The sequence below is a fragment of the Schistocerca americana genome, chromosome 1 (assembly GCF_021461395.2).
Source record: "Schistocerca americana isolate TAMUIC-IGC-003095 chromosome 1, iqSchAmer2.1, whole genome shotgun sequence".
NCBI classification, from domain to species: Eukaryota; Metazoa; Arthropoda; class Insecta; order Orthoptera; family Acrididae; genus Schistocerca; species Schistocerca americana.
The window spans coordinates 646,140,027-646,161,770 of NC_060119.1; the positions used below are offsets into that span (position 1 = coordinate 646,140,027).

At 44.9% G+C, this 21,744-nt stretch overlaps 1 protein-coding gene across 1 annotated transcript in view; it reads right to left on the bottom strand.

Annotated features, from left to right (window-relative positions):
* Positions 1 to 1,591: 1,591 nt before the first annotated feature.
* LOC124585344 (calpain-9-like) overlaps positions 1,592 to 21,744 on the bottom strand; it is a 117,043-nt gene continuing 96,890 nt past the window's right edge. Inside the window, exons 8-10 of the mRNA XM_047131389.1 lie at positions 12,968 to 13,187; positions 5,498 to 5,609; positions 1,592 to 1,686 (exon numbers count right to left, since the gene is read on the bottom strand). Coding sequence (XP_046987345.1) covers positions 1,592 to 1,686; positions 5,498 to 5,609; positions 12,968 to 13,187 — 427 coding nt within the window. The remainder of the gene's footprint in view (positions 1,687 to 5,497; positions 5,610 to 12,967; positions 13,188 to 21,744) is intronic.

The window sequence follows — 21,744 nt, forward strand, 5'->3', positions numbered from 1 at the left end:
TGGGCAGTCAGCTTGAAGATCCAGTGGAGCGGTGCCCTCGGACGCAACTGACGGTGCTCACAATAGGGTGTGACGGCGCCATTTCCTACTGTCCACAAAAGCACAGACTGCTCAGTCCCACCCATTGTTCCCCGCTTCCTGTACTTGAGCAGCATACCAGAAACAGAATTAAACACTCCAATCACAGCAGAGGACATAAGCAAGCACTTCACAGCAAACGCATCACATCGCCTGGCCACGACCCCTTTTTCTCATCAGTGTTAGAATCTGGTACGAGTATACCACTAATCTCTCCATAGGCTACTATTTCGACCTGTGGAAAATTCCAAAATCCTATTTCTGCTTGAACCAAACAAACCCCCACCCCGCACTGATAAGTCCTCGTATTGCCCAATCTGTCTCACCTCAGTGTTCAGCATGGTCTTTGAATCCGTTCTCTCCCGACGCATCCACCGACATTTACACCAGTACCATCTGCTTCCATTACTGTGTGACTTCCATCTCTCCTCTGCTGGTGATCAACACCTAAACCTCACCCATCTCCTGTTCCAATAGCTCAACAACTTTAAATCCGCCATTTTGTCTCCATCGACCTAGACAAAGCATATCACCACATATGTCTTTCAGCTTTCCTATTCAAACTCCAGACCAATGCACTTCCAGTCAACTATGTACGCCTTATTGCATCCTTGCTCTACAATCGCCCATCCTATGTCATTCTTAACCACACCAATTCCTGTACCTTCCGCCCCACTGCAGGTGTGCCCCAAGGTTCAATTCTCCCCCCTCTCCGTTACCTCTTATACATTGTCAGTATGTCCAAGCCATCTCCTCCCATCCATCTTCTTCAGCATGCTGACGACACCGCATTCCTGCCCTCTGTCCCACTCTCCAGAAATTCCAAAAAGTCCCTCCAAATCTACCTCAATGAGTCTACCTCCTGGCGGACTAATGGCTTCTGAAGATTAACCCCTCCAAAACCTAGGCAATAAATTATAGGGCGCACCACCCTCACCTTCCGTCTGCATGACTTCTACTTTATCATTTATGATCATCCCATCTAGCTAACCAACACTCTAAAATACCTTGGACTAACCTACAGATGGTAACTACTGTGGAATTCTCACCTACTACCCGTCGAACAGAAATCCCACAAAAAGACTAAAACTACTAACTGGGCAAACATAGGGACTACACCCTTCCGCTTTCCTTCACAAGTACAAACAGTGATCCGCCCCATCCTTTGCTATGCAAATGTTGCATGGATATCTGCCTCTCCTAAGTTCTCTAAGTCCCTCCAGGTACTTGGATGTCAAGCATTCCACCGCACTTTCCTCAACTGCTTACCTTCTTCACAAGGATCCTTTATGGCTCATGAAAATCCCACCTCTCCACACTCGCACTGAACAGGCCCAAACACTTTACGCCATCCACAAACTCAACTCCAAAAATCATGTTGTTTCCCCTCTACTTTCCAATCCTCATACACTGCCGTGCCTTTACCAACCCATTCCACCGCTCCTACTCTCCCAAAGAAAATCCAACCACCTGCCTCTCCCAGATCGTGAACTTCACCCTGACATTTATCCATTCACCACCTGTGCATTCGAGGACAGTAGAGAATGGTGCTGTCACGCCCTGTCGTGAGCACCGTCAGCCGCTTCCAAGGGCACTGCTTCGCTGGATCTGCAATTTGATTGCCCACAAGTGCACAGCCTCATGGGAACGTGTTGTTACAGTGTCCCACTTTACCAGGGCTTCCTCTCCCTCCCCTCCCCACATTTTCTTACCCCCTTTCTTCTCCCCATCTGTCTTCCTTTCCCCGCCCCACCCCTTTTCCCGACAACTATTAACATCACCAATTTCCCGTCAATTCCATCCCTTCTTCTGTCCTAACCCCCATCGCTGCTGTACAGCAGTCCTCCATCCCCATGCCACAACATTCATTCCTTCCTCACTGGCCAACATTCCCCCCTTCAACAACAACCTCCCTGTCCAACATCAGGTCTCCCCGGTTATTAGTGACAGAAAAGTGCTTCTTTTAAATATCAGTGTTTCGCCAACAGGTTATAAATGTTTTTTTTATTTGCGTTTATTGTGTTTCGTTTTATCTTTTGTTATTACTTTTTTTAACTACCAGTGCAAGAGTTCAATCTAAAAACTTCAATTTTATTTTTTTCGTTCAAAAACGTTTTAACTTCAATGTAAATATCTCCCCTATTACCGAGCGAGGTGGAGCAGTGGTTAGCACACTGGACTCGCATTCGGAAGGACGACGGATCAAACCCGCTTGTGGCCATCCTGATTCAGGTTTTCCTTGATTTCCCTAAATCACTCCACGCAAATGCCGGGATGGTTCCTTTGAAAGGGCACGGCCGATTTCCTTCACCATCCTTCCCTAATCCGATGGGACCGATGAACTCGCTGTTTGGTCCCCTCCCCCAAACCAACCAACCTCCCCTATTTGTCTCTTTTTTTCTTTTTCACCTAATTAATTTTTTGCTGTCAGTTGGCTGTAGAACGGGTTGCCTGTACCGATGACAGCCCTCCCCCCTTCCCCCCCATATGCGGCATAGGGGATGAATTACCAAGAATAAAGGGCGTGACGGCTCTGTCTGGCGGGTAGCGGCGAGCAGGCGTACTCTGTACTGGAGAGTCGAGGCGATGGTGCGGATGCAAATAGGTGCCTGTGACTGCAGCGCTATTTACCACGACCAGCCATATTGGCGCGGGATGCAGCACCAGGCACTGTAGTGGCTGCAGGAGGTTTTGCGGTAAACAATTCAACGACTTTTCTGTGGACAAACAACCTCCAAGATGAGGCAGGGGCCGTACCAGGGACCGTACCTAGCCCGCGGAGCATATCTGTGAGATGTGTGGCCGAATATGCAGGTGCACACCACAGTCCTATCACGCTTCTCTGTAGCATTTCTGACGTTGTCTCTGATGAACTCCCGCCGTCGAGGACAACATACTGGTTTCTATTACAAGAAGCCTTCGGGCCACAAATCTGGGGGCGTAATCTGCATACTCGGACCTTCGTTAACAGTCTGTAGTGGGGCCCCGTGTCAAAAGCATTCCAGAAATAGCAGTATTAGTGTTTAATGTCCCGTCGACAACGAGGCCATTAGAGACGGAGCGCAAGCATGGATTACGGAAGAATGGGCAAGGAAGTCGGCAGTGCCCTCTCAAAGGAACCATCCCGGCATTTGCGTGGAGTGATTTAGGGAAATCAAGGAAAACCTAAATCAGGATGGCCACAAGCGATTTAGCGAAATCACACAAAACTTGGCTAGCCGGAAGCGGGTTTCAATCACTGCGCCACCTCGCTTGGTATGACTATGGAATTTGACTATTGTCCATTATCCATGGTTTGCTGAACATCATACGAAAGAAAGGCAAACAGAGTTTCGCGAGTGATGCCTTCTAAATCCATAATGATCTGTAGACAGAAGCTTATCCGTCTAAGAAAAATTTGTTATTATAGAATTCAGAATATGTTCAAAAATTCTGTAGCAAACTGATGTTAAGGATATTGGTTATAGTTTTGGGTGTCCGTCTCTTTACCATTCTTATATAAGGAGTCACCTTTCTAGTCGCTTGGGATTTGCGCTGGGCGATATATTCGTGACAACTGCAAAAGGGCCATTGCCGAAGAGTACTCTCTATAAAACTGAATTGGAATACCATCCGAACCTGACGAGTTATTTGTTTCACTACACCAGAGATTCCTACTACTATGTCCTTCATACGGGACTCTGTGCGACGGTCAAACGATCTTCCCGCGTGAGTGAGTTCTTAAAATCGAATTTTAAAAATGCAGAGGTCACTTTTCAAACGATCAGTGAGTCTCCTGAATAAAACAGTACTCTTGAACCATAAACCTGGAGCAGTAAGACAGTGACAGATATTACCTCCAGTTTTATGCCTCAAACAGGCAGTTGTCAACTAATAAACATACTTTGGCAGAAATGTTGTTTCTTAAACCGATATATCAGTCCATTACTTTACTGCTATTAGTCATATTGTACCGTAGTGGTACAATGCGATTCCTTCGCTTGAAAAATAGAATACTTTTAGATTTTTCTCGTAGTGATTACGATAGCAAGATAAGAAGTTCTCAAACTAGCACAAATATGGCGTCGATTTCAACGTTTTTCCATTGTATTGGTACATGTTACACAAAAGGGTTTTGACGATGATTCACGCAAAGAAGTCCCAAAACGGCCACCACAAATGAAAACATCGGGAAAGTGCACAATTTGCTATGGGGCAAAGGTAGATTAAATCTGTATGAAACGGGTGATGTCATAAGCTTGTTAGGAGTGGCAGGTTTTACACGGAGAATTAACTACGAGAAAGTTTCGTGGAACTTGAATACGGCATTGTTTAACGCTGGCCAAGAGAAACTGTGATAACAAACTTCGCAACGACTTCTGACAGCTTTAGAAAGAGTACAACGGATATTTTGTTTCGCTCAATTGCTGTCGATGCACCATTTATAGACAGGAAAGGCACAGAAACCCAAGCAATGAATGGAAGCTGATGGCCCACCAAAAAAAGTGAAATCGTAATCATCTGTCGGAATGCCTGTGACAAGTATTTTCTGGTGTGCTGAAGGGCTGATTATATTATAGAAAGCCACAGAACATGTTGTGAATGTCGTGGTAGTATTCTGCACCACCCAGATAATAATATGTGAGAAGTGTCAAATTAATAATTGATAGCAAAAGAAAAACGTCGTAATGCTACTCATTTAAGGAGAGTTATGTTAGCAGAACAATAATACGAGTAGCAGTAATGTTTTCTTATTTACAACACGATTACATGAAGCACATACTGTAGTGCTTTTACCTTCCTTTAACTGAAGATGGTTGATTAAATGACCGGTGTGCATTTTCCTCTGTTTTCATTTGGTTAGTGTCAAACTCCAGCAAGTGGTCGAGTTAAGTTACTCCAGGTGCCTGCTCTGTCAGCTAATACAGGAGAGTCAACGTCAATGTTTGTTACGTTTTTAATAGGGTGTTCACGCAATCGTACACTGTGATAAGACATTTTTGCATAAGTCTTGAGGAGAGAAAGTGGATTACCGAACTAAAAAAACTAGGGTCCTGTTTAAAAGACGTACAGTTGTACAACTTTCGTAATGAACAAAGTTATGAGAAAGGCGTCATACTGGTTATTGGCCTCCTGGTAGGTAAACAATTTTTGCTTGGTACATTGTTTATTTTGCTTCTGCACGAAAAGTTATTTGCAGTTGTCAAGATAAACGGTAAACGCTGTCATTAGCACTAGAGGCATGCAGGTTATTCACAGGTATGTGCGTCGCTAGCAGTTATAGTGTTGAGGGTGAGAACGTACATGTAGAGGGAATTTCGAATGTCTGCACCAAAATGCACCTGTGGTAGTTACTGTTGGCGGGTGTATGTTAAGCTCGATGGTTCGGAGATCGATAGTGGACGTGTAAGTCGTAGTAATGGCTTAGTGGATTTCTTACCGGAGGCGGTGAGCGTGAGCAGGAACTGCGGGTTGGTAGTGAACTTGCTGATGTCGTTGCGGCAGCCGCCTGCACTGCGCCCCGCCACCCATTCCCCGTGGCACACCTCCACCTGCACACAGGGACGGCAAGGCTTCATGGCTTCTGGCAGCAGCTCTGGGCTAGAGCGTATACGCAGGGCTTCCAGCTGCTCCTACCTGTGATTTCTATGCAACCTGCAACGCCTTCAGAAGCCACATCCGACATTTTCATGTTCTCTCACTCGGTTTGCACAAATTATTAGCCTTACAGAATAAATGAACGGAACCTTATCGTAGGACGTTTAATGTAGTGTAATGAAGTAAATTTTGTACTGGGATATGTTTTCACTGGAGGCCTCAGTTTTCGAACTACTCAATAAAAACGCGCTTCAAGGTTACTTTTGTAAGTTTGCTCGAAAAATACGGCCTCTTGCGAAAATGTGTCGCAGTGCAGGATTTGACTACATAAAGGACCTGTTCATTTCTTCTGTAGGACTAATAGTCTGCACGTACCAAGGAAAAGAATATGAAAGTCTTGCACAGGTATTTGAAGACAATCCAGGTTGCATAGAACATAGGCAGGGGCAAAGAATCAACTTGAATAAAGGTACCACATATGACGAAGACAGATCGACACATACTATTGTAGAGAGCCAAGATTATAAGTAATGTTTCAAAGAAAAAGTTACCTCGACATGGTACAATCGCTGGACAAGGAATAAGAATACAGCCAATTTTCAAAAAATTGCCCAGGTGCGAGTAAGACTCAGCTCTGAGTATTCTGTACAAACTTAATTATATATAAATATGCTTCATCCATTCAAGGAACCAAGAATATCGAAGATTTTTGCCTGTTATTGCCATTGATGCTGGCAAGACGTTGGTGCTGGGAATTTCAAGAATTTCCGAGAACTTTCGGACAATAAATTATGAAAAATATTTTTTCATGTGAAATAATAAAAAATTAACACTTCATGATTTTTTTTTCCTTTACCTGAACTGTGAAACCTTGTTTTTTTGCCAAATTGCATGATTCTAGTTCAGTGTGAAGTACCCCATAGGTTTTGATGAGTGAGTCTGCGAGTATCAAAATATGTGACAAATCTTAAGATTGCGGTGACTTAGAAGCTTAAGTGTTTTACACTACAAAGAAATCATTGATCACTGTATGTGATAAAAGTTTCATCTTGAAACGTCTACGCATTCCTGAGAAAAAGTGACCTTAACAGACGGACAGACAGCGAGACAATCGGATAATAAATGTCGAAAAACGCTTTTTTTCGTGTGAGAGAATCACAAATTAACAATTTCGGATTTTTTTTCCTTCAGGCGTACTATGAAACCTTGCTTTTTGCCAAATTTCATGATTGTAGGCCAACGAGAAGTACCCTATAGATTTTGACGAGTGAGTTTGCGAGTGTCAAAATATGTCACATAAATGGTCGTATCTTTTCATTACACCGACTTAGAAGCTCCAATTTTTTACACCGCCAAGGGACCATAAACCTTAGTGTGTAACATAAATTTCAACTTGATACGAGTTCGTATACCTGTTACTGAGAAAGCGTTTTAATAGCCGAACGCCGGCCGCGGTGGTCTAGCGGTTCTGGCGCTGCAGTCCGGAACCGCGGGACTGCTACGGTCGCAGGTTCGAATCCTGCCTCGGGCATGGGTGTGTGTGATGTCTTTAGGTTAGTTAGGTTTAAGTAGTTCTAAGTTCTAGGGGACTTATGACCTAAGATGTTGAGTCCCATAGTGCTCAGAGCCATATGAACCATATAATAGCCGAACAAACAGACAGACAGGTGAACAATAAAGTGATCCAGTAAGATTCATCTTTTTACCAACTGAGGTACAGAACCCTAAAAATGACCAAGGAGAAAAATGGTGTTGATAAAGTCTTAGCAGACTGAGGGTTTCTATCATTTCATCCACAAAATTTAAGAAAGTAAACAGGGAAATGATACATTAACGATAGCAGAAGTATCGTACGTAAGGGACGCTGGATTAGTTTGTTCCGCTTAAACACCTTTAAGTTCAATCTCATTGATTTTATGACTTTTGGTGAGTGTGTGTCTTTAATTACCATCGATATTAACCTACTCGCACACGCTGTCCTTTAATGACCGATACGAAGGTATCTAATTACAATTCTCACATAAATTCATCCGGAGGCCATTGCAGAATATGAAACCGGAGATTTGTAGTTGTTAACGTGTGCTTTGCACACAGTCAAGCCGATACCGAGAAGTGCGGTGAAGATGAGGACTCTTGTGCGCCATGTTTTAGCTTGACTGCAAATAGGTAACCTCATATGTTAGATCAGTGTTATAAGCATCCGCGTCGTAGACGAGCTAAATAAACTTTATGAAGTCATGCACCGCGCAGGTGCTCTTAAGGTACAGACCCTTGTGAACGAAGAGCGCTAAGGTCTCATTCTCGTTCGTTTTCAAGGACTTCCCGAAGTCACTGCTACTTTTCGCGCTCGGAAGTATGTTTCGGTATATGTAGACGAATAAATGTCTCAAGGTTTAAGTTCAGTCGCACTGGTGCAGAAAATTATGTCCGGCCGTTAAGTCAGCCTTTTCCTTTGTAATTCATAATCCCATAACTCGTTGCAAAATTTCTTTCTTCGAAGAGTCTGGTCTGGTAGACTGGCACATTGATAAGCCAAAACATTATTATCACAGCCCACTGCGATGTTGGATGCAGCCTGGTGGCACTGGGGCTCGTGGTGCGGTAACAAAAGTATGTAAGCGGAGAAGACACGGACGAGGGATCACCGTAGCGAAGATATGAGCTCCAAACGGGGGAATGCACTGAGATAAGCAACTGTGACAAAGGAAATGGCTCTGAGCACTATGGGACTCAACTGCTGAGGTCATTAGTCCCCTAGAACTTAGAACTAGTTAAACCTAACTAACCTAAGGACATCACAAACATCCATGCCCGAGGCAGGATTCGAACCTGCGACCGTAGCGGTCTTGCGGTTCCAGACTGCAGCGCCTTTAACCGCACGGCCACTTCGGCCGGCGACAAAGGAAAGATTATTGTTAAGCAGAGCCTGTCAATGGGGATCTCGAAAACGGCGAAGCTAATCGAGTGTTTACGTGCTACTGTCGTGAACATCTACGGAAAGAGGTAGGACAGTGAAACTACCACTAAGTGCTAAATGGTTGGACGTCCACAACTCTCTGCTCTGTAAGACAGTGATCTGTGACATTTATGCGAAAGAGCACAATACTGGTGTATGCACAAGTGTTTCGGAGCATACCGTTCATCGTACATTGCTGAACACGGACCTCCGCAACAGACTACCCCTACATGTTCACACGTTGACCCAATGACATCGTCAATTACGATTGCAATGGGCACGGGACCATCGGGGCTCGACAGTCGATCAATGGAAACATGTCTTCTCTTCGGGTAGTCACATTTTTCCTATACTAGGTCCCTAGTCATCTCCACAAACGCCGTCATCGAGGTCAACGACGACTCGAAACGTGCAGCGCGCAACAGACGCATGTTGGCGGAATCAGTATTATGCTGTCGGAGACATGCTCCTTTGCTTGCAGGAGACCTGTGGTAGTAAACGAAGACATTCTGACAGCTACGAACCACCTGCATCCGTCCATGCTTGAAGTCTTCCCCGACAGCGATGTCATCTTTCAGCAGTATAATAAATTGTCCGTGGCTCGGAGACAGAACCTTGCTATAGTGATTTGAGGACTATTATAGTGAACGCGCATTGATGTCACGGCAACCAGATTCGCCTGATGTAAATCCAGTAGATCCTATATGGGTCGGTATCGGTAGCCAACACCGCGCACGCAAATCAGCGGCCTGTTATTACATGACCTGTGGGTAGACACCTAATGCTACATACCTCTACAGACCTATCGACAAACTGTCGGATCGCTGATACGCAAAGTAAGAGGTGTATTTAGTTCCAAAGACGGACAAACAAGCTGTTAAGCAGGTGGTCATAATGTTTTGGCTCGTCAGTGTATAAAAGTGCTGGAAGCAGCAGACCTCAACTACGTTCGATTGTTCCATTTTGACTTGTCTGTGTTTCGTTAAATCACTTCAAATGAATCTTGGAACTCATAATAAATAAAGTCCGTGCCCTCTCATCCCCTCACCCCTAGTCTACATTCTCCCTCATTTCGAAGATTTTGTAGCGAGAACGTCCTTAACGTTCGTACTGTTAAGGTGACGGCCAACTTAGGAAAAAGCAAAGCAATCAGCCACTCGTTTTGGAAGAGTTTTAACGTGCCACAGATGTCTACGATTCTAATAGTAATAATAATAATAGTAATAATAACGATAATGTGTCGCGAATTGGCGTCATACGTATACGATGCCAGTAAAGGGAAAGTTGACTGTCCGTAAGCGCCAGTAGATGTAAATTCAGATTCTACACGAACCTACCAACGCCTCCGCCATTTCCTGAGTGTTTCGAATACTTCTAGAACGATTGCCATACGCGCCTTTGTTCACGACACACACACGGGAAGTTATCATCATTGTTTGGAGAATCAGTTCTGAAAATAATTTCTTTTTATAATTCTGTCATGTGAGATAATTCACACTTTGATGTAATAAACCAGTTACACGTGCAACTGAATTCGTTTGTGTAAAATACACACGGTAAGGCGTTTGTGTAACTTTATGGACGCATGCAGAAGATGAAATCGACTGAACTGAAAGTAAATATTTCCGTCGATTTGTAGCACCTGAATATTTCTTTGTAGTACAAGAATATTTAAATGAATAATATTGTTAATTATTTAAGTATATATACTTTAATTTATTACACATTTCCAATGATTCATATGAACATCCGGGCTCAACACTATGTTGAATGATTACATTTCACTTTTAATGAGTTGTGAACATTCTAATAAACTGGTAATACTCTGAAGCCTTTCTTTTACTAGCGACTGACCCCCGACGGTTTGTGCTCTACGAATTGTAAATGGACGATGCAATTCTCGAGTTTCACCTGACAGATTCAATATTACCCATAATAAATAAACTGTTCTGCAGAATTCAAGTCCGGAATAGCAATGTATCATCAGAATGTTGAATAAAAATCTTTTACCCAACCAAATGTTGTTACATGTCTCAAATGACTGATGATACTCTCCTCGGGTATGCAGCCGGATACTGTAGTCATCTTGACGCAATGTTTCAACGAAGCATCTGGCCTCCTTTTTCAGGTGCGGAACAGTTCCGGCGAGATCGTGCATCAGCATACTCACTTCAAGATGGCGGGTAGATGCTCCGTTCAAATGTTGTGTCAAGATGACTACATTACCCTGCTGCATACCCGAGAAAGCATCAGTCATTACGCGGGGAAAGTCTACGTAAACTGGTCCCAAACGCCTGTTGTCGCAAATATACGAAAACCCAATTACATCTGACAAGTATAGCATGTCTTAGATTTGACCTTATGTACTCCATTAGTGGTTACAAAGTATGATCTTCGATTTTTTCTTTCAATTGGAATTTATTTAAGTATTAAGGGGTTAAGAGTCTTAATAGTAACGAATGGGGAAATCCACAGACCAACAGTTCTGAAATGTAGTACTACAGAAGAATCCTAGAGATTAGATCGGTAGATTGCCTAACTAATGAGCAGGTACTGAAAAGACAGCTTTGTAGTTTACCCGATACAGAATAGAAGTGAGCACTCACCATTATCAGTATTTCACTCAGCGCTACGACTGTGAACACAGGCCTGAAGTCTATGGCTATGTGTGGGTGTGGGATGCTGTTTCTTCCAGTCGTTTCAGCCTATATTCGGGAAGTCAGTCTTATTTATTTTTCATTTCTTGCCTTACTCGACTTCCTGTGGTTTGTTGTGTGAACTTATGAACCGTATCAGATTTGTTGTTTGTGCTAGGTACTGTCAACTTGAACTGTACGCCTTTACCTGAGTGGAATATCACCCGTCAGGTCGCAAGCTCACCCAAGTGAGCAGGCCTTCAGGCAAGCTACAGACATGTATCCTGTGTTAAATGCAACTCGTAATTCGCAGAGCAGCTCTGTATACACTTGTTAGTAAGTTGCTTCTAAAAGTCCTGTGTCGTATACTGATATTCATGGCGTGCTCTACACATTATTTAAGTAACAACAAATGTAATGTTGTGGCTTAAACCATTTTAACCCTTATCCGTGAAGATGACTGAAATCGGTCGATATTTGGGTTTAAAATAAAAGCGGCTGATGGTCCAACATGCGTTTTATACATCACCAATTTGGTATCGGAGGGGAGTGTGAGGGGTCAAAATCATAGAGGGAGACCAAGAAACGAATACAGAAAGCAGATTCAGAAGGATATGGGTTGCAGTAATTAGAGATGACATGGTGAGCTGCGTCAAACCAGTCTTCGGACTGAAGACCAGAACAACAACAACAGCTGAAACTGACCAAGGGCAGAAAAAAGGAGAAAAAGCCTGCCGGAAACGGCGAAGCTGATTGCCCGTTCGCGTGCTGCTGTCGTGAGAGCCTATGGAAAGCGACTGGAGCACAGTGAAACCACGAGTAGGTGAGTGGAGGTCGGAAGATTGCCCGCTCTATAAATCAGGACAGGAAGCGATGTGTAGCATATGTGATGACGCGGTACAACGCTGGTGCAGGCACAAGTGTTTCAGAACATACCGTTCCGGTAACATTGTTGAACACGGGGACCTGCAGGAGAGGACCCCCATATGTCCCCCTGTTGATCTAACTGCAGTGTCAATTACGGTTGTAGCCGGCACGGGAACATTGAGATTGGACCGTGGATCAATAGAAATGTATAGCCCGCTCGAATGAATCAAGTTTCATGTTACACCAGGAGGATGGTAGTGTTCAGGTACGTAGTGATCCAGGGGAACAGTTGCTCGAGACATGCACCGCGTCAATGGGGGGAGGGGGGAAGGGGAGGGGGGGAGGCTGAGGAGGCGGTATATTTCTATGATGGAGATTCACATGGGCCTCCAAAGAATCTGTGATTGTAATCGAAAACACCGTGTCAGCTGGGGTCTACGTAAATGTTATTGCAGACCACCTGCATCCCTTAATGCTCGTGTTCCCCGATGGCGATGGAATCTTAGAGCAGGATAAATGTCCGTGTCACAAGCTCCGAAACGTACTGCATAGGAGTATGAGAGTGAATTCTCGCTGATGTCCTGGCCACCAAATTCGCCTGATTTGAACCCGGTGGAACTCATCACCTCCGAGCGCAGAAACCACTGACCCATAATTTACTGGAATTGTGTGACGCGTGCATAGTCATCTAGTACCTCTTACCTCCGCAAACCTACCAACGACTTGTCGAACCCACGCCAAGAAGAATCGCTGCTGCCTTGCTATCCGAAGATGCACGAACACGCTATTAAGCAAGCAGTCATAAATGTTTCGGCTGATTGGTGTACGTGCGCTAGGAGGGTGAGATACTGACGTAGCGGCGGCTCCTGTCGGCAGCACTGTTGCCGTTGCTGGTGGCGGCGTCGGCGCCTTCGACGTCGCAGTCCAGGTCAGGCACGAGCGTGGCGACGGTGATCTCGGAGAAGTGTCGCTGGAAGTCGGAGAACTCCATCCAGAACTCGCCGTCCGGCGCCGGCTGCAGCGCGCCCATCTCGCGCCGCGTCTCCTCGTCCAGCAGCTGCCAGCGCCCGTCCCTGCCCACACACTACTGTTTCTGGGGCATCACGCCACATCTAGGCTATTGTGTTTCCAGGAGACACCCATTACAAAACACAACAATATTCAGAAGAACAAAAATGTGAAACCAGTTTAACAGGTAAGCACCGTACAAAATCTAGCGACCACAATACAAACTAACGCACGCACTCGCAAATACATACACGTACACATATGGTAACATACTTAGACTTTCGCCCCATGTGCGACGGCCATACTGACGTTTGTTCTTCTAGACATCTTTATTCAAGGCTAGCTGTTCCCGGCAGCTGTTGCTGTGCCTCAGTCTCATTACATGGAAAACAAAGATAACAGAAAACACACGTTTCTAATATACCGGGTGATCAAAAAGTCAGGATAAATTTGAAAACTTAATAAACCACAGAATAATGTAGATAGAGAGGTAAAAATTGACACACATGCTTGGAATGACATGGGGTTTTATTAGAACAAAAAAAAGTATTGCTAGACGCGTGAAAGATCTCTTGCGCGCGTCGTTTGGTGCAGATCGAGTGCTCAGCCGCCACTTTCGTCATGCTAGGCCTCCCAGGTCCCCAGACCTCAGTCCGTGCGATTATTAGCTTTGGGGTTACCTAAAATCGCAAGTGTATCGTGATCGACCGACATCTCTAGGGATGCTGAAAGACAACATCCGACGCCAATGCCTCACCATAGCTCCGGACATGCTTTACAGTGCTGTTCACAACATTATTCCTCGACTACAGCTATCGTTGAGGAGTGATGGTGGACATATTGAGCATTTCCTGTAAAGAACATCATCTTTGCTTTGTCTTACTTTGTTATGCTAATTATTGCTATTCTGTTCAGATGAAGCGCCATCTGTCGGAAATTTTCTGAACTTTTGTATTTTTTTGGTTCTAATAAAACCCCATGTCATTGCAAGCATGTGTGTCAATTTGTATTTCTCTATCTACATTATTCCGTGATTTATTCAGTTTTCAAATTTATACTGACTTTTTGATCACCGGGTATATGGAAATTGGATATACGTCCTAATTTCCTTGTCTCCCTCCCTGTCTCTGTCCATATCCCCCTCCTTTTCCCTCTCTTTGTCCATCGCCTCCTCCGCCTTTCTCTTTCCACCTTCTCCTCCCTCCTCTCTCTCCATCTCTGCCCCCTCTCTCCCTTCTCTTTACCCATTACCTCCTCCGCCTCTCTCTCCATCCTCTCCTGCCCCCTTTCTCTGTACATTTCCTCTCCCCCACAGCACCCCTGACATTTAATTCTGTTCATTGTTTCATATCTATTGTATTTTCAGATTCCTTAGTAGTATCTAATAATAAGCCGATAAGCCATAAATACAGCTTTCCTGTTTGCTAACAACGTTTCGCTATTATATACAGGGCGTTTTCGTAAGATCGTGCAAAAATTTAACAGGACACAGAGGGTGTTCCACTGAACAATTTGAGGTAGGGAAGGTGAGGTCGGAGAAGCCAGCTTAAAGAGATAATAGGAATAAAATCACATCACTGTGTATTTCTTTAGTTAGAGTTAACTGCAAATACCATCACTGACACAATGGACTTACAATCTGAACTGTATCCTAGAACATGTGTTGAAACTCACGGCCATCAACCTCAATGCAAGCATGACATCGGCTAACAAGATTCTGACGCACCCTGACAAATATCCCTGGTGTGATCGTATTTTCCAGGTCCCTCGGTCCTTATTTCCAATGAACCATGCTCCCGCATTCGTCGATAGAGAGAAATAAACACTCGCTGTTAGAGGTGATGCCTGTTGGGAAATCTTTCCATGTACAGCCTTCCAGCAGCGAGAGCGTTCCAACTCCAACGTACTTCCGCACACACAAGGTGTACGCCAGTGAGTTCTGCAGCTGTGCCGGTATTACTCCGTCGTATTGTACTGTACGTCTCTGAACAGCACCAAGTAATGAATGGGTCTGCCGTTGATTCATAGAAAGTTCTGTCACGGGACAATGTAAATACGATACAACAGACCCACCTTATGGACAAAGAGGGTAAACAAAACCTGCATCATGACTTCCTAGTAGCCGGTCGCTGTGGCCGAACGGTTCTATGCGCTTCAGTCCAGAACCGCGCTGTTGCTACGGTCGCAGATTCGAATCTTGCCTCGGGCATGAATGTGTGTGACGTCCTTAGATTAGTTAGGTTTAAGCAGTTCTAATCCTAGGGGACTGATGACCACAGATGTTAAGTCCCATAGTACTCAGAGCCATTTGAACATTTGACTTCCTACTAATCAGGCTCGTCCTCCTTGTTACGTTGCAGGAAATAAATGCTTGGAGTTTGTTCTTTTGGACATGTCCGAAACAACAAAACGATGCAGAATCCGCATCTGTGAGACATATTATGTAATTGAAGGTGTAGGGAAGGAAGAAAGGAAGGAAATAAAAGGGACTTGGTGCGTAGTTAGCGGCGACGAGTGAAAGTGTGTGACCGAAAGGGCTTCGAACCTGGGAACTTTGCTTACTAGGCAATTGCGTGAATCACTGCACCATCCAGCCACAGTGTTTATCGCAACACCGCGGACTGTCTCGGCACACCTCTTGGCTCATCCACACTCCCGCCTAGCGGCACTCCGTCCATGTACTCCATGCTCGCAACTTTGAGATACCCATAAGAGGTCGAACGTAATTCTACATCGGCGTTGAAGGTGGTGGATTCATTGTCATCGAGGCGCCACGTCGTCGATGAAGGGTCTGACAGTACTGCGTCCTCTCTATACTAAAATATTGTGTCCACAACCTATTGGTGGTCAGGATTTCTTTAGGTGTCTTGATGGGCAATACATCCAACACTTCATTGCGGATGCACAATTACGTTCGAACTCCTGCGCGAGTCTCAAATTAGCGAGTGTGCAAGAAATGAATGGGAACTTTGGAGAGATGGTGCTGGGTGGGAATGTGAGTCGGCCGAGAGACATGCTGAGATAGTCCGAGCAAGTTGAATGAACACAGTGTCTGGGTGACGCAGTGGTTAACGCCAACTGCCTAGTAAGTAGGAGATCGAGGGTTCAAATACAGGCCCGCCACAAATTTTCATCGTCACTACTGATTCCACATAAAGTCCAGATGCAGCTGTCATCAGAAGCTCCTTCCCTTTCCTTTCCTTTCTCCCCTTTTATCTTTAACGATATACACATATATATGCCTGACGAATGTTCATTAGAATATTCTGTAAATATTTGAAGTATATCGCTTAAGAACTTTTCGAAATTTTTGGTTGTTTCCCCTTTATATACACTGAAGCGCCAAAGAAACTGGTATAGGCATGCGTATTTAAATACAGGCACATGTGAACAGGCAGAATTCGGCGCTGCGGTCGGCAACGCCTATGTAAGACAACAAGTGTCTGGCGCTGTTGTTAGATCAGTGACTGCTTCTACGATGGTAGGTCACCAACATTTAAGTGACTTCGATCGTGGTGTTACCGTAGGCGCACGAGCGATGGGCCACAGCGTCTCCGAGGAAGCGATGAAGTGAGGATTTTCCCGTACGAAGATTTCACGAATGTACGGCGAATATCAAGAATCCGGTGAAATACCTAATCTCCGACATCGCTGCGGCTGGAAAAAGATCCTGGAAGAACGGAACCAACGACTGAAGAGAATCGTTCCACGTGACAGAAGTGCAAGCCTTCCGCAAATTGCTGCAGATTTCACTGCTGAGTCATCAACAAGTGTCAGTGAGCGAACCATTCAACGAAAAATCATCGATATGGGCTTTTGGAGCCGAAGGCCCTCTCGTATACCGTTGATGACTGCACGACACAAAGCTTTGCTCCTCGCTCCTCAACACCGACTGTTGCTGACTGGAACCACGTTGCCTGGTCGGACGAGACTCGTTCCAATGTGTATCGAGCGGATGGACGTGCACGGGTACGGAGACAGCCTCATGAATCCATAGACCCTACCTACTAGCAGGGGGCTGTTCAATCTAGTGGAGCCTATATAATGGCGCGGGGCGTGTGTAGTTGGAGTGATACTGGACCCCTGATACGTCCAGATACGACTCTGACAGGTGACACGTACATAAGCATCCTGTCCGATCATCTGCACCCATTCATGTCCATTGTGCATTTCGACGGACTTGGGTAATTCCAGCAGGACAACGTGACATCCCAGACGTCCAGAATTGCTACAGTGGCTCCAGAAACACTCTCCTGAGTTTAAACACTTCCGCTGGCCACCGAACTCCCCAGACATGAACATTATTGAGCATATCTGGAATGTCTTGTAACGTGCTGTTCAGAAGAAATCTCCATCCCCTCGTACTCTTATGGATGTATGGACAGCCCTGTAGGTTTGACGGTGTCAGTTACCTCGAGCACTACTTCAGACATTGAACGAGTCCATGCCACGTCGTGTTGCGGCACTTCCGCGTGCTCGCGGGAGCTCTACACGATTTTAGGCAGGTGGACCGGTTTCTTTGGCTCTTCAGTGTATTATGTTATTTATATACGCGTGTAATATAAAGGGTTCCATTTTAAATGAAGACACTGAAATATTTCTAAAACCACGCATCGGATCAAACAAGTTGTAATTCCAATTTGTTTGGCTCCGAGGGGGACGTCCAATGATACCATACTTGACCTGCCACCCCGTCCCGTGGTTGGATGGCGGGGGTGTGACTTTGAAATCTTTAATGGAAACCGTCGTTTTTTATTTTAGATTACGATTCGACGGCAGAATCTATATACGTTTTGTCTGAAACATTCTCTTCGTTTCGGCGCAGATGCCGCTGTAATCAGAGGAATAGGAATGGGTACACAACCGTAACTTGCGATATGCTACTCAATGGCCCTTGAATATCCAGTAGCATGTGGAACCCACCTCCATGTTGCGAGGATACGACATGCCAGTATTTTATAACTTTAAATTGGAAAACCCATTCACAACGTTGTATTCCTCCGACATATGGAACAGGAAACTACTCAACGTGCCACTGTGGCCACATATAACAGGCAGTACACTGCGACCGGAGCTCATGTATCACGCAGACGTAGAAACAGATAACGGCTCTAAACATTAAGGTGCTTGCACGGTGTTTGCAGCACCTACCTATCATCTCGAGAACAGACGTGCAGGTAGACCATGAATATTGCAACCACAGGAGAAAAAAACTGAAATTTCCTAATTTACGGAGAATGAAGGAGAAAAGTTGAGGCTGCTGTTGCCTTTTATGGCGAGCGGTTTCCAGAGAAAACTCGTTCTAGTTCTTTCTTTGAAAAACTTTGTGAACACCTTTATGTCTGGTGGCAGCGTTCATACTGGCAAAAGAAAGCGAAGCAGACGTGATACTGGAGAAGCTAATAAAATAGCTGTCCTAGCGGCAATGCACCACAACCCACGGATAAGCGCCTGGCAAGTACACCGCGATTCCGGTATGTCCCTAGATAGTACTGTCATAATATTGCGTCGTCATAAGCATCATCCATACCACGTATCATTGCATCAAGAACTTCATGGCGCCGATTCCATAACCGGGTAGTGTTTTGTGAAGGTGCACTTCAACAAATGCAAACAACCCCCGTTCTTTGTCATGGTGCTATTTTCCGATGAGTCTACATTCACAAACCATGGTAGCGTTAACCGGCATATCATTGCATTGCCGGAGTGTAGACAATACTGGCCATCAATGTGGCGTCACAGGGAACAAACTCATTGGTCCGTATCGTGTTTACAGCACGTTGAATGGATGCAAATATCGAACGTTTTTGGAACAATAACGACCTGTACTACTGCAGGATGTTACCGTGGACGTTCGACAATGTATGCGGTTTCAGCATGACGGTTGCCCAGCGCATTACGCAGTTGAAGCACGGGAGGTATTACATCGTGTTAACACTCGTCGGTGAATCGGCAGGTGTGGCCCTATCAATTGGCCCGCTAGGTCACCGGATTTGACGTCACCGGATGTCTTTCTGTGAAGATATTTAAAAGAAAAGGCCCACCAGCAACTGACAACAGGCCGTGAAGACACGGTCGATCGCATCAGAAACGCCAGTGCTGACATTCCCGCAGATGTTCTTCTGTCCTGCGTGCGGGCATTTGAAAATCGGATCACTAAGTGTATTGAAGTTGGCGGTACTACGTTTGAACATTTATTCTATTTGCAAAAGTAGAGTAGCGTTCGCCACGAGCCGCGGCCACGGTGCCGCGTCGAGTAGTGCCCTGTTCGATTTGTGGAAGGAATACAGCGTTGTGAAGGGGGTTTCCAATTAGAAGTTATGAAGTACTGGCCTGTCCTAAGCTCGCAACATGGATATGGGGTCCCATGTGCCATTGGATATTAAAGGTCCATTGAGTAGAATTCGTAAATTGCGATTGTGTACCCATTCTTATTCCTCCGACTGCAGCGCCAGCTATGCCGAAACAATTGATTCAGACAAAATGTAGTCGTATGTACATTTTGCCGTACAATCGTATCTGCAGTAAAAAACGGGGGTTCCACTGAAGAAATCCAAAGTTACCCTACGCCAACAACGCACGAGATGCGGTGGCGGGTCGAGTGTGGCAGCGTTGGTTGACCAACTGGAATTACAACTTTTTTGATCCGATGTGTAGTTTTCGAGATATTTCGATGTATCAAATTCAAATGAATACCTATGTATTAAAATTGAGGGACGTAAAAACACGCACATGTTCGAAAGCAACGTTCTACATCTACATCTACGTCATTACTCTGCTATTCACAATAAAGAGCCTCGGAGGTTTCAAGTTGTATCTCTACCGTTCTACTCTCGAACGGCGCGCGGGAAAAACGAGCACTTAAATTTTTCTGTGTGAGCCCTGATTTCTCTTATTTTATCGTGATGATCATGTCTCCCTATGTAGGTGGCTGCCAACAGAATGTTTTCGCAACCGGAGAAGAAAACTGGTGATTGAAATTTCATGAGAAGATCCCGTCGCAACGAAAAACGCCTTTGTTTTAACGATTGGCACTCCAGTTCACGTATCATGTCTGTGGGACTATCTCCCCTTCTTTGTACTTTTTCGATGTCATCCATCAGTCCCATCTGATGCGGATCCCACACCGCACAGCAATACTCCAGAAAAAGGCGGACAAGCGTGGTGTAAGCAGTCTCTTTGGTAGACCTGTTGCACCTTCTAAGTGTTCTGCCAATGAATCGCAGTCTTTGGTTGGCTCTACCCACTACATTATCTATGTGATCGTTCCAATTTATGGTATTTGTAATTGTAATCCCTAAGCATTTAGTTGAATTTACATCCTTCAGATTTGTGTGACTTATCGCGTAATAAAAATTTAGCAAATTTCTTTTAGTATTCATGTGAATAACGTCACACTTCTTTATTCAGAGTCAATTGCCACTTTTCGCACCACACAGATATCTTATCTAAATCATTTTGGAAGTCGTTTTGATTATCTGATGACATTACAAGACGGCAAATGACAGCAGCATCTGCAAACAATCTAAGACGGCTGCTAAGATTGTCTCCTTTATCGTTAATATACAGGGTGTTACAAAAAGGTACGGCCAAACTTTTAGGAAACATTCCTCACACACAAATAAAGAAAAGATGTTATGTGGACATGTGTCCAGAAACGCTTAATTTCCATGTTAGAGCTCATTTTAGTTTCGTCAGTATGTACTGTACTTCCTCGATTCACCGCCAGTTGGCCCAATTGAAGGAAGGTAATGTTGACTTCGGTGCTTGTGTTGACATGCGACTCATTGCTCTACAAGCACATCAATACGTAGCATCAACAGGTTAGTGTTCATCATGAACGTGGTTTTGCAGTCAGTGCAATGTTTACAAATGCGGAGTTGGCAGATGTCCATTTGATGTATGGATTAGCACGGGGCAATAGCCGTGGCGCGGTACCTTTGTATCGAGACAGATTTCCAGAACGAAGGTGTCCCGACAGGAAGACGTTCGAAGCAATTGATCGGCGTCTTAGGGAGCACGGAACGGGAGAACCAGTTGTTTCCGTACCATGTACAGGCACTATCAGCAGCTGACTGGCCTCCACGGGTACACTTCTGCGAATGGTTCATCCAACAATGTGTCAATCCTCAATTCAGTGCAAATGTTCTCTTTACGGATGGGGCTTCATTCCAACGTGATCAAATTGTAAATTTTCACAATCAACATGAGTGGACTGACGAGAATCCGCACGTAATTGTGCAATCACGTCATCAACACAGATTTTCTGTGAACGTTTGAGCAGGCATTGTTGGTGATGTCTTGATTGGGCCCCATGTTCTTCCACCTACGCTCAATGGAGCACGTTATCATGATTTCATACGGGATACTCTACCTGTGCTGCTAGAACATATGCCTTTACAAGTACAACACAACATGTGGTTCATGCACGATGGAGCTCCTGCACATTTCAGTCGAAGCGTTCGTACGCTTCTCAACAACAGATTCGGTGACCGATGGATTGGTTGAGGCCGACCAATTCCATGGCCTCCACGCACTCCTGACCTCAACCCTCTTGACTTTCATTTATGGGGGCATTTGAAAGCTCTTGTCTACGCAACCCCGGTACCAAATATAGAGACT